General features: G+C 35.5%; 1 protein-coding gene across 1 annotated transcript in view; it reads right to left on the bottom strand.

Moving 5' to 3' along the window:
- LOC125257746 (partitioning defective 3 homolog) overlaps positions 1-16,997 on the bottom strand; it is a 245,277-nt gene that overhangs the window by 217,787 nt on the left and 10,493 nt on the right. The window contains exon 4 of the mRNA XM_048174395.1: positions 5,166-5,304. Coding sequence (XP_048030352.1) covers positions 5,166-5,304 — 139 coding nt within the window. The remainder of the gene's footprint in view (positions 1-5,165; positions 5,305-16,997) is intronic.

The following is a 16,997-nucleotide window of genomic DNA, read 5'->3' as shown; positions in this document are numbered from 1 at the left end:
GATGAACTTCCTCCAATTCATATAATTGTAATTCAGTCAACAATCTTCCATGATTGTTCTTTATTGTCAAGGTGAAACTTGACTGGTGCCCCGAAAATATTGGAAGGAATCATCTGACTCAATATTAATATTAATACAAAATATTAATATTAATATTTAAGACCATAAACCACTAAATTTGTGGTACCCTCGAGTGAGACTAGTCCAAAATCACTACAGCTAAATTAATAGTCAAATTGCTAGCTGAATCACAAAACATATTGCTAAGTAATTACTAACCAAACCACAAGCTTATTCACTAGCCAAATCGCTAGCTAAATCACAAGTTATAGGCCTATTACAAGTCAAATCAAAGCTGAATCACAAAATATATTGCTAGGTAATTGCTGACCAAATCAAAAGCTTAATCACTAGCCAAATCACTAACTAAATCACAAGTTAAATTAATAGTGAAATCGTAGCTGAATCACAAGCATTATTGCTTGCTAATCATTAACCAAATCACAAGCTTAACCGCTAGTTAAATCATAGCTTTACTGCTTAACTAAACATTAACCAAAACAATCTTATTAGCTAACCAATTTGCTAAGTAAATCACAAGCTAAATGACTAGCCAGATTGGCTAGTCACAGCAGAAGCACAAACAGACTTCACAGAAGAGTTGCTAAATGTCACAAATGATGACCTCAAAATTACCACCCTCACAATGTTGTGGTGGCAACAGCCCACAATATCATGTTAATCCAAAATGGCTTATTAACTTATCCTACAGGCAATATGACTTCTTTCTCTCTTTGAATCCTTTTTTTCTACCTGTTCAAAGGTGCTGAATATGATTTCCAGTACTCTGTCTAAATGACTACACAGTAAAATGTTCTGCCACTATGATTACCTCAAGTGCACAAGGCATCCGCAACTGTAATGACTGTCATTCAGGGGTAGATTCATTCAGAATATTCCTCAATATGTCTCTCTATGGGCAGAATATGGCTAGTGAGAGTCTCCAGGAGCACCATTCACAGAAACGCCGTTTTACACAAAGGACTATTAATGGACCCATATACCCCTTTTTTTTTTTTGGTACGAGCCTTTGCCACAGTGCCTATTTCTGATGTTTAATGGGGCTAACCTTTCCCATCACACACTTAGAGGCACTTTTCTTTCGAAATCAACAGTTGTGAAGGGCAAATTCAAATTGGTACAGCACATCCCCTTAAATGATAGAAAAAAGTCCCTCTGTGTGTCACTTTAACTGCGTTTAACTTGTTAATGTAACACTAAGTGCAACTTGAACATAAAAGACTACAAGAATTCAACATCGACAGCACGGCTGCTAAACAGAAAAGGTGCAATTTCACAGCTTACCTCTAGGAAGTAGGAATATGTTGCATGAAACAAGGAAAGATGGAAAGAAGAGGCCCAAATCTGTTTAGGCAGTTGAACTGAACAGCAGAAAATGACATGAAATCATTCGTTTGTGGTTTGAAAACCAATTAAAATCTGATTTTTGGAAATGCATTTCTGTAGGTGATAGCCGCTCTCCAGTTTGCTCAGCCCTGTCACTGAAATCAATTTTTTTTTTATTAGTATTTTTTTTCATAAGGAAATGGTAAATAATGATAAAACAACTGAATGAATGAATGAATGAATGAATGAATGAATGAATGAATGAAAGAAATCTGGCAAACTGTACCATTTTTGACACTAATAAACAAACAAGCATGTTCTTTATTGTAACATTATATTTCAGCCTAAAGCTATTTTAACTCTTTCCCTGCCATTGACGCAATTTTCCGGATTTCCATGTTTTCACTGTTTCACATCTTCTGAAAGAGTACAGAACCTCCGGATCAAAACACAGGTGAAAAAGCAGCAAAAACAAGCGATAGAAGCATTGCTTACGTACAGCGCAAAATAACACAATCATCAAACGTTCAACAGCATATAAATCAAAACTGCCTAATGTTACCGAATGAAATTTCGACCCAGGACGAGGTACAGGACTGTGAAGCTTTGGAGGTGTTGATGGAATTCATAAACTAACTAAACAAACAAACGAACAAACAAACAAGCAAACAGAGATATGGAGACACTTAAGATTTATTCTTTCCTTTATCTAGTCACATAAATTTCACCTTAAAATGTGTCAACTATCAATTTGTATTTATAGCACTCTATTCCTGAGTTTTTTCATTTCAGTCTGTTTTCAAGCTTTAAAGTTTCATTCCTCATCCCGACCTGTCATAACAGCCATGCGAGACGACATTATCTCGCTAACCTTGTAGCTCAAACCCTGCCATGTCTGCTCCTTCCTGAATGACAGCAAATATGTTTGAAATGAGTTGTGGCTGCTGAAGACTATTTTCCTGACAGTGATGCAGCACGCTTTGTCAGGCAGGTCTCCACTTTGGTCCTTTAGAAAATGACCTCTGACAAACACAACAGAGTCCATATATCAAGGTCCGTCCTCACGTCCTACAGCGCGTAAAGTTACGTGACAGACATTCTGTCATTCAGAACGTCAGTAATGGGCCATTTAATGTGTGATGTGTTATTGTTGCATTTTTTATGTTTTCACGAACAACAACAAAAAAAATAACATGTCATGCAAGTGACTGACAAGTGGCGAAACAATTCTCAGGTGCATGTGGTGAGAAAACTAGAGTTTATGAGATATATGACAATGTGTCAGGCCTACAATAGCTGAAGGGTGCCATCATCCCTGAGGTAAACTTTCTCAAACTTTGCCTTTTTACTTTCCTCGGGAGAATCTGTAGAGCTAAACTCTCTGAAGTGCTGCATTTTGAGAAGTTTTAGAGTTTCTCCGCACTGGCGGTGGGGAAGATTCACTCTCATGCTTTTAGAAAGAAAGTGTCAATGCATACATTTGTGCAAACCAACTAGGGCAGAATGAGAAGTGAAGACAATGAAAAAGAGAGAGACAAGGTGAAAGACAATTCTGAGTTCTGAGTTTGTAATAAATAATAATAATAATAATAATAAATAATATGTTTTGGGGCTTAAGTCTGCGCAATAGTAAGCGAGAAGTGGTTGCGCGGTATCAAGGGCCCGCCCACACTCCCGCAGAATCGGTTAGTACAGTTTAATGCAGAACAACTCATTATGTCGGTGTCAAATAAACAGTTATGGAAATGTAGAAATTAAAGTTAAAGCTCCAATCTCCTCCCGAAAATCCTGAAAAAAAGTGTGTTGGTGCTTCATAGACAACTTCGCTCAGAGAAGCTGTCAATCACAGCTGTCAATCATGACATCACACCACTGCTTTTTTTTTTATAGCTTCATATAGGTAACTAAAACCAAACTTATTCAAAAAATCTGAGGTGGAGAATGAAACGACATTGACTGACTCATTGTCACACTGCAATGAGAAACACGCAGTAGACGAGGTCAGAACAAGAGAAAGAAGAAACAAGAAGTGGAAGAAAAGCAGAGGGATGAGGAGGAGGAAGATCAGGGTTTGCATCAGGTACTAAAGAGCTTATTGTTCAAGACTGAGTAGTCGATTGTGAAATGACAAGCATGACGGTGAAAGGATTGGTCTGTCGATTCCAATTGTCTGGCAGGACTAGAAATGGAGCTGAGTTTGAGAAAAATCAGGACCGACTTGAAAGAGTCATGCTGGATGAGACACAGAGGCTTGAAAATGACATTAACCTCCATTTACAAAACCACAGGAGCATGCTGGGACTGGCTGGGTCGAGCCTGTGTGTGTCCATGTGCTCATTCATCTGTGTATTTAAACTGTATATGTCAGGTGGAAACAGGTGCGGATGGAAACAGAAGGTCAAGACATATACAGACAGTGTGTGTGTATGTGTGTGTGTGTGTGTCTTGCATAGTCTTTATCTCCATGAAGACTGTCCCTTGTTGCCGCTATTTTGACCAAGAACCATCAAGGGGCTTTCGCACTGGAGGAATGTTTCCATAATTCCTATAACTACTGCAGAAAGTACCCATTTTTGGCGTGTTTGTACAGCAGGAACTGTTTTTAGTTATAAGAATGCCTTTTGGGGGGACTAAATTAGCTCCTACTAGGGTCTGACCCAGCTCTATAGGAACTACAACTAGCAGTAACGTAAGTGTGCGTTCACTCAAAAAATGAATTGTTGGATTTACATTAAAAAAGCAGCGCAAGTGGTTCCACGCAACTATTTTGAGTTGTATGAACAAAAGAAATTTAAGTAAAGCTGACAAAATTTCTTTGAGTAAATAGAAATCATTTGAATTTGTCACTGGTACACAATATTTATATGTGCAGTTTACTTAATAATGATATGTTAAATTCATAAAAGTTTATTACGTAAGGTGAACACATTTATTGACTTAATTTACCTTATTAAATTACTATTTGATCTACAAAATGCACTCAAAAAATAACTCGTTGACCAAACTCAATTTAATTGATTCGAAGGAATTCCATTCTATAAACATGCATATATGAGTTCTCACAGCCCAAACACAGGCATCACTCTTCTGCATAATGGTAACCACAAAATAAATGTCCAACATAACTGAACATTAAACACTAACATAAACTAACAACATCTTTCCCTTTACTGAAAAGCACATAAAATAACACTTTAATCCCTAAATTTACTCTCCTAACGCAGGCCCTTGCAAAGCATACTGGGAACTACGGATCCACTGCCCAGTTAGTTATGTCAACATTAATTTGTGCGTTTCACTCAGTAATGTTAAGTTGATTGAACAAACACTAAGATGACGATACTCATTTTTAGTTCTCGGGGGACTAACCTGGTGGCTAGTTCCTATAACTACCTGCCGCGAAAGCCTCTTTAGACAGGAAGAGACCTTCAAATGACATGTAAATTGACACATTTCAATTCGGATATATGTAGAAATCTGGTTTACTTGCTTAAAAGTGTGTCAGATTAAACTCTTGAACATCACATAAACATCACAATCTTTTGCAAATCTATCAATTTCATCTACTCGTGGGCAACTTAGAAACTACCAATGCACAGATAAAAACAATTATTCCTTGAATCCAGAATAATTCTTAAAGTCAGCTGATCAGATTGGAGTTAGCTGGTTTGAGAAATCTCTGGCCATTTTTGTGTGAAATGATACACAAGAGCAGTCTTTGGCTAAGACTAACATCGTGAGTGTTTTTATCAGCTTACCCATCATTCTACCCATCATGGTGGGTCGGGGGGTGTGGTTGTCATTCAGGCTCTCTCCGGGATACAGAGACTGAGAGATCCGTCGCTCATTTTCGTCTTGTGGAGAGTTCAGAGGCACAGACGGGCTACCCGGAGCCTCCTGAAGAGAAGGAGGAAAAAATATATAAAATACATACTGCCTATTTTCTTTTATATTTTAGCCGCTTTATTTTTCTTGCTTTAGACACAATTGTCAGAATTTTTATCAGATGCAAGCCTAAAATGTAAGCAAAAGAAAACTCAAAATAAATCATAATAAAACAGTTCTTGATTTAAGTGCAATTGTCCAAATTTTGTCAGATGTACGTCTAAAACAATGCCAAAAAAAAAAGAAAAGTAAATTGTTATTCTTGAAGTGCAATTGTTGCAACATTTTGTCAGATGCATAGCTTTTGTGAACAAACCAAAACATAAAATAAAACTGAATGAAAGTGTTTTTCTTGCTTTCAATGCAATTGTCACAAAATTTTGTCAGATGCAAGCCTAAAATGTAAACAAAACAAAACATACAAACCAAAACAAAAAATAAATTGTAATAAAACAGTTCTTGATTTAAGTGCAATTGTCAAAATTTTGTCAGATGCACGTCTAAAACAATGCAAACAAACAAAACAAAAAACACAAAACAAACCTCAAAACAAAACAAAATTTAAAACAAAAAAACTGCAAAATAAATAAATAAATAAATAAAATGTTATTCTTGAAGTGAAACAAAATTTAATGAAAGTGTTTTACTTTCAATGCAATTGTGACAAAATTTTGTCAGATGCAAGTCTAAAATGTAAACAAAACAAACAAAATGAAAAATTAACTTTAATGAAAGTTTTTCTTGCTTTCAGTACAATTGTCAAACAAAAATGTCAGATGCAAGTCTAAAATGTAAACAAAACAAAACAAACAAAACAAAATAAAATAATAAAATAGTGTTTCTTGATTTAAGTGCAATTGTCACAAAATTTTCTCAGATGCATGCATCAAACAATACGAACAAAACAAAACAATGTTCAAAACAAAACTTAAAACAACAAAAAAACAAAACAAAACAAAATAAAATTTAATAAAACAGTGTTTCTTGATTTAAGTGCAATTGTCACAAAATTCTCAGATGCATGCATCCAACAATACGAACAAAACAAAACAATGTTCAAAACAAAACTTAAAACAACAAAAAACAAAAAAAAACAAAACAAAAAAGTTTTAAACAAAAAAGCCTAAAAAACATAAAACAATAAAACAAACCACAAAACAAAAAGTAAAAAATAAACTGGTATTCTTGCTTGAAGCGCAATTGTCGCAACATTTTGTCAGATGCATGTGAACAAAACCAAAAGTAAAATAAAAAAAAAAAAAAACATCTTGGTTTTTAACCAAGATAGCTGTTGTACAGTACATCCTCAGTATCTCGTCACCTAGTGCTAGTGGTAATACAGGTGTTACTGTGCTCTTTTGATTAGGCTGTCGGTGAGTGTGGTCTGATCTCAAGTCCTTTGTGAGCTTTTATGTCCTTAGTGTTTCACACTTTTCCCATGGGGGCCTCATTGATCGAAAGAAGGTTCCACTTCCTCCCAAAGGAACTTCTCCTGAATGAGGCTGTGTTGAGAATGAGGGGCGGCAATACTTCCTTACCCATTCTCGCCACATGTGGTCTGTCTAGGAAGACCGAGATATAGTGTTTTTAGACCCAGCTCTCTGAACCTAAAGACAAGCCTCAAGGGAACTATGGGAAGGCTATTTATGAATGCATCATTACATTTCCTACAAAATGTACCCTACTTCCTGCATCTCTTTCTGTAGGCCATGTTTTTATTTTTTTTATTTTTTTTAATTTATAAATACAAAGGGATCCAACAGCTGTTAGCACTCTAATGACATCATTGTCAAACAGCTGTAGATTTTTCCACTTACAATCTACCAAGATAAATAGGGTGTTTTGCATCAGAAGAATACCATGCTCTGATTAGATAAGGCTAGGGGGAACTAGAGATTGGTTAACAATCAGGTAAGCAGGGGTTGCTGAGATCTTTTCTAAGTGAGTCTACTGTTCACTGAGGAGAGCTTTGGGGGAATGAGACTGATGTCTTCTGATCAATAGCGACTAAAACAGTTCTGAGTATCTAAGAAACATCAAAGACAAGCAAGACTGGATTGCAGGATGTTCATCACACAAGGCACAATCTTGCTCACCCTGCTCAGGACGTTTGTGGCACTGCAGTGGGGAAAACAACCACTGTATGGGGAGGGAATCTACTAGACTGTTTAATATAGATGAGATGTTTAATGAAGTCTGGAGCTGCTGACTTATCTCGCTGGGCCTGATAAAACAGCACGTTTACTGACGCACTGAAGGGGTCAACGCAATTACAACTTCATCCGACGCAAGTGCCACAGGCAGTCTGACAATAAACCGCTCAGCCGGACTCTTCTCAATGAGCTTTTCTTTACAAAACCAGGATTTGTTTTATGAACCTTTGTTGAAATCTGACGGTCATGACAGAAGGAGAGTGAGATAAAAACGGGATGGGATTTTATAAAGGAACGTATTTCTTCAAGAAAATAGAGGGTGACTGGATTAACTGATGTGCTTATGGGAGACAGATCTTTAACAGCACAGTGTTTGGGAGGGGAGGAGGTGAACAGAGTTATTACCAACCCATTTACTCTGCCCAATCCAGTCATAATCTCCGCTAATCTAGTTCTTTCTCAAACAGCATTAGCCATGAGGATTAAAACACTCCCTTCCAGTCTGTCTTCCTGCAAGGGTGTCATTGCCTGCCAGCCCATCCATCCATCCATCCATCCATCCATCCATCCATCTATCTGTCTGTCTGTCTACCCACCCACCCACATCCATCCATCCATCCATCTGTCTGTCTACCCACCATCCATCCATCCATCCATCTGTCTGTCTACCCACCCATCCATCCATCCATCCATCCATCCATCCATCCATCCATCCATCTATCTATCTATCTATCTATCTATCTATCTATCTATCTATCTATCTATCTGTCTGTCTGTCTGTCTGTCTACCCACCCATCCATCCATCCATCCATCCATCCATCCATCGTTCTACTCATCCATCCATTCATTGTTCTATCTATCTATCTATCTATCTATCTATCTATCTATCTATCTATCTATCTATCTATCTATCTATCTCATTTTACCCATCCATCATCGTTCTACTCATCCATCCATCCATCCATCCATCGTTCTACTCATCCATCCATTCATTGTTCTATCTATCTATCTATCTATCTATCTATCTATCTATCTATCTATCTATCTATCTCATTTTACCCATCCATCCATCGTTCTACTCATCCATCCATCCATCCATCCATCATTCTACCCATCTATCTATCTATCTATCTATCTATCTATCTATCTATCTATCTATCGTTTTACCCATCCATCCATCGTTCTACTCATCCATCCATCCATCCATCCATCCATCCATCGTTTTACCCATCCATCCATTGTTCTACCCATCATCTATCTATCTATCTATCTATCTATCTATCTTATTTTACCCATCCATTCATCCATCGTTCTATCTATCTATCTATCTATCTATCTATCTATCTATCCATTCATTGTTCTATCTATCTATCTATCTATCTATCTATCTATCTATCTATCTGTCTGTCATTTTACTCATCCATCCATCGTTCTACTCATCCATCCATCCATCCATCCATCCATTGTTCTACCCATCGTTTTACCCATCCATCCATCGTTCTACTCATCCATCCATCCATCCATCCATCCATCCATCGTTTTACCCATCCATCCATCCATCCATCCATCTATCTATCTGTCTGTCTATCTATCTATCCATCCATCCATCCATCCATCCATCCATCCATCCATCCATCCATCCATCCATCCATCCATCCATCATCTATTTTTCCTTAGCCATGATAAAATCACTGTAATGCACAACCATGCATTCACATTTTACATTAAAACATGTTTGAGAAAATCCTTCTTGACCTTGGATGAGAGAGAAGATCTCCTTGCCTATATAGCAGCATCATATAGTAATTCTAATCCTTTCTATAACACTCACACACACACACAGATAATAATAATAATATACACACATTTCCAGACTCCGCTGGCCTCCTGAAGCTGTTTATGAGGTCTTAATCCCGCGTCCCCTCTCCCCCTCTCGGCCTGTAATTACAGGTCTTAAGCTGTCACATGCAGCCTCTGCTGTGTCCAGCTCTCTCCAGAGACCCAGACAGCCTCATTAGCCCTCTCTATCGCATCTCTCCAATCCCATTCTCTCTCTCTCGGCATTCATTTGCTCAGTTGCACAGAGAGGAGATGAGCCACTTTCTATGGCAGATCTGTTGTCCTCTCCCACATATTTTCAGTCTATTTTTCAAGTGGATTATGACGGCTACAAGCGCCCGAGGCTGTGCAGCTGTGGGTCGAACTGCTCAAATTTACCCTGTGCTTTTGAGCCAGTGACAGTTTATTATGTGTCCCCATAATGGGTGAATTAATTCTCTCAACGGTGAGAGCAAGGGCACTGAATGGGTACAACTGCTTAAGTTAAAAGAGCCAAATTCTACACATCTGAAGTCCACTTATAATACAGTATTAGTCAAGGGTTCTTGTGCCCAAAACCATTCCCTGACCATTTTTTAAATCTCCCACTGAGCCTTAGTATTAAAAAGACTTTTGCTACTGTACCTTTAAGACTGTTATATGTAAATTACCTTTATTGTGATTGGTTAACCTTAGTGTACTGACTTCACCTTTCTGGGACGATTATTATCTGCTAACACTGTATATAAATATGAATATATTCATATATTTACATTTTCTTATATATTTAGAATCTATATATATATATTAGAAAAGAGCAGAGTGGAAATGATTTAAAAAAATAGGAAAGGAAATACATGAATATAGTTAAGTTACTATTATTATTATTATTATTATTATTATTACTGTATTAATAATAATTATTATTATAATAAATGTTATTATCATTAATCAAATTGCATTAAAAAAAAATACTTTTCAATACGGCAGACTTATATTAGCCAACAATAAATACCAAATGAAAGCTAAGCTGATCGCTTCTGTACACAACTGTCTCTGTTCACCTTGTGAAGTGTGAGTGAGTCAGATTGAGTGGCTGTCGTGACACCCAATCTGCTCAATGCCACTGTGGCTTAGTGCGCTGCCCTTTGATTCAATCAATTACTTTCTCAGGTGCACCAAATGAGTTTCCCTCCTGAGCTGTAAGTGGATTAGAGAGAGCGTCTTCATTCTGAGCTGGGCTTCTGCTCCCCGGACGCCTCCGGTCAAACAAGACTGCCTCGTACACATACCCACTCTTTCCTTTTTGCAATTTCTTTGTGTTGCAAAACTACATTTCCCATGATGCTTCTGCCATCCTCTTGAATCCCAGTCACAGTGATATGACATCAGTAAGTCATTGTGAGTTCATGTCAAAAAGGTCCATCAGAGAGTAAATAAACTAATGAAGTACAGATCCAGAAGTCCTCTTATTGCTTGGCGCATGTGGACGCGTCCCATCATGGCCCGCTTCGCCCCGTGGAGCGACAGTCTGGCTCAACGCTAATAAAACCATAATTTACCAGTCAGGCTGATTGATAGCTCTCTCAAGACACAATCGATCAGACCCTCATTTCAGCAGGACAGTTTTCTGTAGCCAGCCTGGCACTTCCTTCCTGATGTCAGCTTTCATAAACATCATGTGGACACAAACCACATGGGTTGTTTTTATGCACAGGAGACACTCTAATAGTAAAAATGCAGATGCACATTTCGTCATAATGGGGGTGTACTTTGGCAACGAATTACAGTCTGAAATTTCTTAGGCCTGTTTCACACCGCACATTAAAAAAGAGTATTTATTTTGGCACCCATATTAATAGCTTACAGCAATGACAGAGCAAAAAATTACTACTTAATGAGTTTAAAATGGATATTTTTACTGGGATGCCAGTAAAAAACACTAAACATTGTTAAAACAAGATATATTTACTTTACAAGTATACGAGCTTACGATATAAAGACTTTCACATCGGCATATTGCATCTTTACAACAAGTATACGTTGTCTTTATGCATTAGCAGATTCTTTTAATTGTTTTTTTTTTTTTTTAATTGTTAAGTGGAAAAAAAAAAAAAAAAAAAACAGCCAGCTCAGCAACACAAAAGGTACTTATATAAAAAACATTTTCTGAAAACAATTCTTAAATGTGACGTTTAATGCCCCTTTTACTGATATAATATAAGTCTCTGATGCCCCCAGAATGTGCATGTGGGGTATTTTGAGCTGAAACTTCACAGATCATTTATTATAACTTGTCAAATTTGCCCCTGTTTGGGTATGAGCAAAAACACGCCGTTTTTGTGTGTGTCCCTTTAAATGCAAATGAGCTGCTGCTCCCACCCCGCTTTCCAGAAGAAGGTGGAGCTTTAACAGCTCACACTTCGGTTGCTCAACAACAACAAAGCTGGAGAATCTCACACAGCCAAAATGAGGATTCTCAGTAACAGTGTTCAGCCTTACATTGTTCAAACCGGAGTCGACACTGATGGAGAGACTCAGGAAGAAGTTACAACTTTTAGAATGAAACTGGATGTTTCTGAATGGTTAGTGGATAAATTTATGTAGTTGCTGTGGAGTTGATTCAACTCATCGACTAGCATGTGCCGTCATGTTAATCTTTTGTTCAAATCCAGCGTTGAATTGACCCTCGTTTGTGAAGCAGTCCAGAGTAAAATGACAGCATCTACAACAACTCTTCCTCTTCTCTAAAGCAGCCCAACAAGGCCTCGCAACCTTTGTTGTGTGTCCCGGGGGTGGGGTTTATGTAAATTTTGGGGTTTGTGATGTCACCAACCCAGGAAGAAGCTTGTTGTAGTCCCTACCAGCCGTTTGTTGTTGTCCTTAAAAAATATCTCTCTTTGCATTGAACTTTGAGTGTTGTGACTTTGCAGATGTTGTTTATACTCAAAAAAGTGAAATCATAATCATAACCACCCCTTTAATATCTTATGCACTAGTGCTTCTCAAATAAACTTGTTTCAAGGGTTTTAATATTTTAACTGAAAAAAAAGACAAAAATACCTGTTAAAGTCGGCATAAAACAGAAGTTATGCTAGTCTTTTCTTTCCTCACTGTGACGCATATCCAAATGAAACAGCTTCTTGAATGAGGAAAAAAAAAGAATGTAGGGCGGGGCTTGATTTTGTTCATGGAGAATTGATTGGATGGTTGTGGTTTGCTATTGGTGGATCTCATGTGAGTGACAGATTGCCCCGCCCTCATCATTAGAAAAGAAAAGAGATGTCGCAGCAAGAGGGAGGGGAAATTATTCTGATTCAAGATTACCAGGCATATGAATTTAACAAAATAATTATGTGCATGAATAAATCATTTATAATTAATACTGCAATATTCCATATTGTCAATTTTGATTTCATGGTGACTTTAAAAATAGTATTTTTGCAGCACATCAAGAAGAACTGCAGTAACTGTTAAGCAGCAAAACTGTTGTCAGAATCAAAGCACAAAGCAGGCATGTTCTTGCCCTTACACTGCTTTGCTTACTTGCTTATTGTTCAAATAGTGTACAAAAGGTTTTAGATTTTGTACTATATTCTTTTTTTCTCTCCTGGTATTTAGAGCAGATTACATCAAATATCTACCAGGTTATAATACACCTTCTCTGAGAAAAAATCTACAAAGTTCAAATAATCTGAACAAGTACTGCAGAAGGAATTGAGAAACACTTCTAAGTATAGTACTTTTGTAAAACTTCAGTGACATTCTTGGCTTGATGCAAATGCATTACTTTCAAAGAACATCTCTGAGCGAGGACAGCGTGTGCATTTCTTAGTTCCCTAAAGGATTCCCAGAACTGTGTGGAATATTTTCAAACAAAGAGAAATCAAAGAAACTGAATGAAAAAGTGGACCTGAGGGCCACTCTCAGTTCTTCAGACATTGTTCATGAATATGCATGATGATGATGCGTGTTATATGCAAATTCACACTTGCGAGTCATGCGAGTCATGTTTACGGTTATAACTGGCTCTGTCAAACTCAAATGTTCAACTCTGTTACTTTATTTTTCTTGAAACAATGTTCAAAAATTATTAAAGTGGTCCTTGATTATGATTTCACTTTTTTAACTTTAGTTAGTGTGTAATGTTGCTGTTTGAGGATAAACAACATCTGCAAAGTTACAATGCTCAAAGTTCAACGCAAAATGATCTGTGGGGTATTTTGAGTTAAAGCTTCACAAACACATTCTGGCTTATATAACTTATATAACATGAAATGGGGCATAATGGGTTCCCTTTACTACTATGAATAATGCGTTGTAGCTCAATGATATTTTTGCACACATCGTCAACCCATTCAACTCCAAAGCATTTTGAATGTAATACAGTTAAACATACAGAAAACTCAAACACTGTAATGACACCTCGATGTCACAGACGAACACAAGCCAGTTTAACAGCACACTAGAGGCGTGGAAACTAATTGGACACACTCGATCCGGGGAAATGTATTAATTTCTCATTTTAATAATCCAGTGCTGATAGGCTCAGATGCCAGCCTTTATGAGGAGCAGCATACGCTTGCAATTACCCACAATCCTCAGAGGCTGTCTTCGAGCACTCTGTTGAACTTTGATAACCTTATACCAAAACATTTAGTAATAAAAAGAGTAAGTGTAATAAACACTGAAACCTACATTCTTTACTTGAACTTATATAAATGTTTTTGTCCCATAGTTTTACTATGATGGGGTAAAGGGAAAACTCAGTGCCAAGAACCAATGTTTTAAGAAATTAATTGAATTCAAATGACTAGAAGAATTTTAATTGGCTGAGAACATATGACCTTATATTTATAGAAACGGAAAGCCATCGATTGGAATCACTGCCTCTCTGAAGCTCAGCCTCAATTATTGAACTGAAGCAGAAAACGCAATGACCAATAATACATTCCATCATTATCTGGGTCAAGACAATCCCTTATGAAGTACATCACTGCTTCAATTACCAATGGCAGTCTGAGAGATATTCAAGATTCTCAGCTTCAGTTCTCAATCTGAAACCCCAGAGAGTTTCACTCAAGTCAGTGGCTGATTATTAAACCCTTAATTTACAGTTTGAGACTCTGAATCTACTGTAATTGTGACAAAATCAGGTCACTCTCCCCATGTCGGGCCTTTCCAAGTTCCATCTACGAGCTAAAAGAGCAAGTGCCTTCATTTAGAAGAACATACTTTACAAATTTAAGTCACAAAATGCCTTTCTTCACTCTAAGAAGTAATTCAGGGGACCTGTTTCCACAACTTAAATAAATGCATGGTTGCAAGTTAAAAATTCTAATTTATTATTTTAAATAAACCTTTTACGTTGCAAACATTATTTTGGAGTTCTGTTGACATAATAATGCTGATTCTTACATCAACTTAACATTGATTGTAATTTAAACTCAAATTTCTCTGTTAATTGGCTTTTTTTTTAAATATTAAGTTGTATTAATGTAATGAAGTTATCTTGATAACTTCGTAAATTAGACTAGTTTCCAGCATGCTTTGCATAGGACTGGATAAGGAAAATAAATATTGAAATTAAGTGTTAATTTATTTGTTTTTAGTGAAGGGAAAGACATTTATGTTTGTTATTTTTGACATTTAAAAGAGTTTCTGTAATGTTGAAGATTTTGTGGTTAGCATTGTGCTGAAGAGTAGATACATGAACACTACATTGACTCTATAAGCAATTACTGCACTAATGCCAGTGACAATTAATATATGACTTGTTCATTAAATATACATGTTAAATAAGTTATGTTATCATGTGTTATATATGATAGCTGTTGATTTGAACTGACATAGATTAAATGGTTCCATGGCTACAACTCTGTTAGTTGGAGCAACTTAATTTTTTTGAGTAATCAACTTAAAAGTTGTCATAAAACATTTTTTTTTTTTTTTTTTTTTTTGTAGAGTCATCACAATATTTTTTTAGAGTGTAGACAGCATTTCAAAGCATCATAGGTAGCTGCAGACGCAAAGGTATAGGCAGAAAAAATATTCTGGCTTCTAAGATGCCAAAATCTTAAGTAGCACCATATGTACAGTATCAGAAGACAGCTCCCTATGCAGCCTTATCTCATTAGTATTTGTATATTAAATCTAGGTGTATAGTTTTATAGAAAATGAAACATATATTATAGACATAGTTCCAGAAAAAGTATTTATTTATGCATAGCTTAGAAGCATAAAATAATTCATATTTTTTACCTTTAAATTTTTTTAAATAAATATATTTGTTTTTTTGTTTTTTTTAATTAGCTATTTAGTTACATATAACAGGTAACATTTCGTTTTTTTTTTTTTTTTTTAAGTTTTTTAAGTTCAAGTTTTTCATCTAACATTAATATTGTATCTTATTTCATCTTTATTTCAATTAATGAAAACATTTTAACAGGTCTAACAACAATAATAACAACTGCTGAACTATCCTAATGCATTCGGGTCCAGAAAAAATAAATATATATATATATATATATATATATATATATATATATATATATATATATATATATATATATATATATATCAGTACAATCCAAAAGTTTGGAACCACTAAGATTTTTATTTTTTAAAAGAAGTTTCTTCTGCTCACCAAGGCTACATTTATTTAATTAAAAATCAGTAAAAAACAGTAATATTGTGAAATATTATTACAATTTAAAATAACTGTGTACTATTTAAATATATTTGACAAAGTAATTTATTCCTGTGATGCAAAGCTGAATTTTCAGCATCGTTACTCCAGTCTTCAGTGTCACATGATCCTTCAGAAATCATTCTAATATGCTGATTTGCTGCTCAATAAACATTTATGATTATTTTCAATGTTGAAAACAGTTGTGTACTTTTTTTTTTTCAGGATTCCTTGATGAATAGAAAGTTCAAAAGAACAGCATTTATCTGAAATACAAAGCTTCTGTAGCATTATACACTACCGTTCAAAAGTTTGGGGTCAGTAAGAATTTTTATTTTTTTGAAAAGAAATTAAAGAAATGAATACTTTTATTCAGCAAGGATGCATTAAATCAATCAAAAGTGGCAGTAAAGACATTTATATGTTACAAAAGATTAGATTTCAGATAAACACTGTTCTTTTGAACTTTCTATTCATCAAATAATCCTGAAAAAAAAATATTGTACACAAAATTTTGTACAATTGTACACATTAAATGTTTCTTGAGCAGCAGATCAGCATATTAGAATGATTTCTGAAGGATCATGTGACACTGAAGACTGGAGTAATGATGCTGAAAATTCAGCTTTGCCATCACAGGAATAAATTACTTTGTGAAATATATTCAAATAGAAAACAGTTATTTTAAATTGCAATAATATTTCAAAATATTACTGTTTTTACTGTTTTTTAATTAAATAAATGTAGCCTTGGTGAGCAGACGAAACTTCTTTTAAAACATTAAAAATCTTAGTGGTTCCAAACTTTTGGACTGTACTGTAATATATATAATATATATATATATATATATATATATATATATATATATATATATATATATATATATATATATATATATATATATATATATATATATATATATACACATTTTTTTTTTTTAATGTAGCATCTCTGGTTTTTTGCTGTAGTTCTTGCAAATTTTAAAAATTTTAAATAATTCCTAACATTTTTAATTAATAAAAATGGTGTAAATGTGCTAAAATGC

The sequence above is a fragment of the Megalobrama amblycephala genome, linkage group LG22, assembly GCF_018812025.1.
Source record: "Megalobrama amblycephala isolate DHTTF-2021 linkage group LG22, ASM1881202v1, whole genome shotgun sequence".
Taxonomy (NCBI): Eukaryota; Metazoa; Chordata; class Actinopteri; order Cypriniformes; family Xenocyprididae; genus Megalobrama; species Megalobrama amblycephala.
This window is presented reverse-complemented; position numbering and strand designations above follow the sequence as displayed.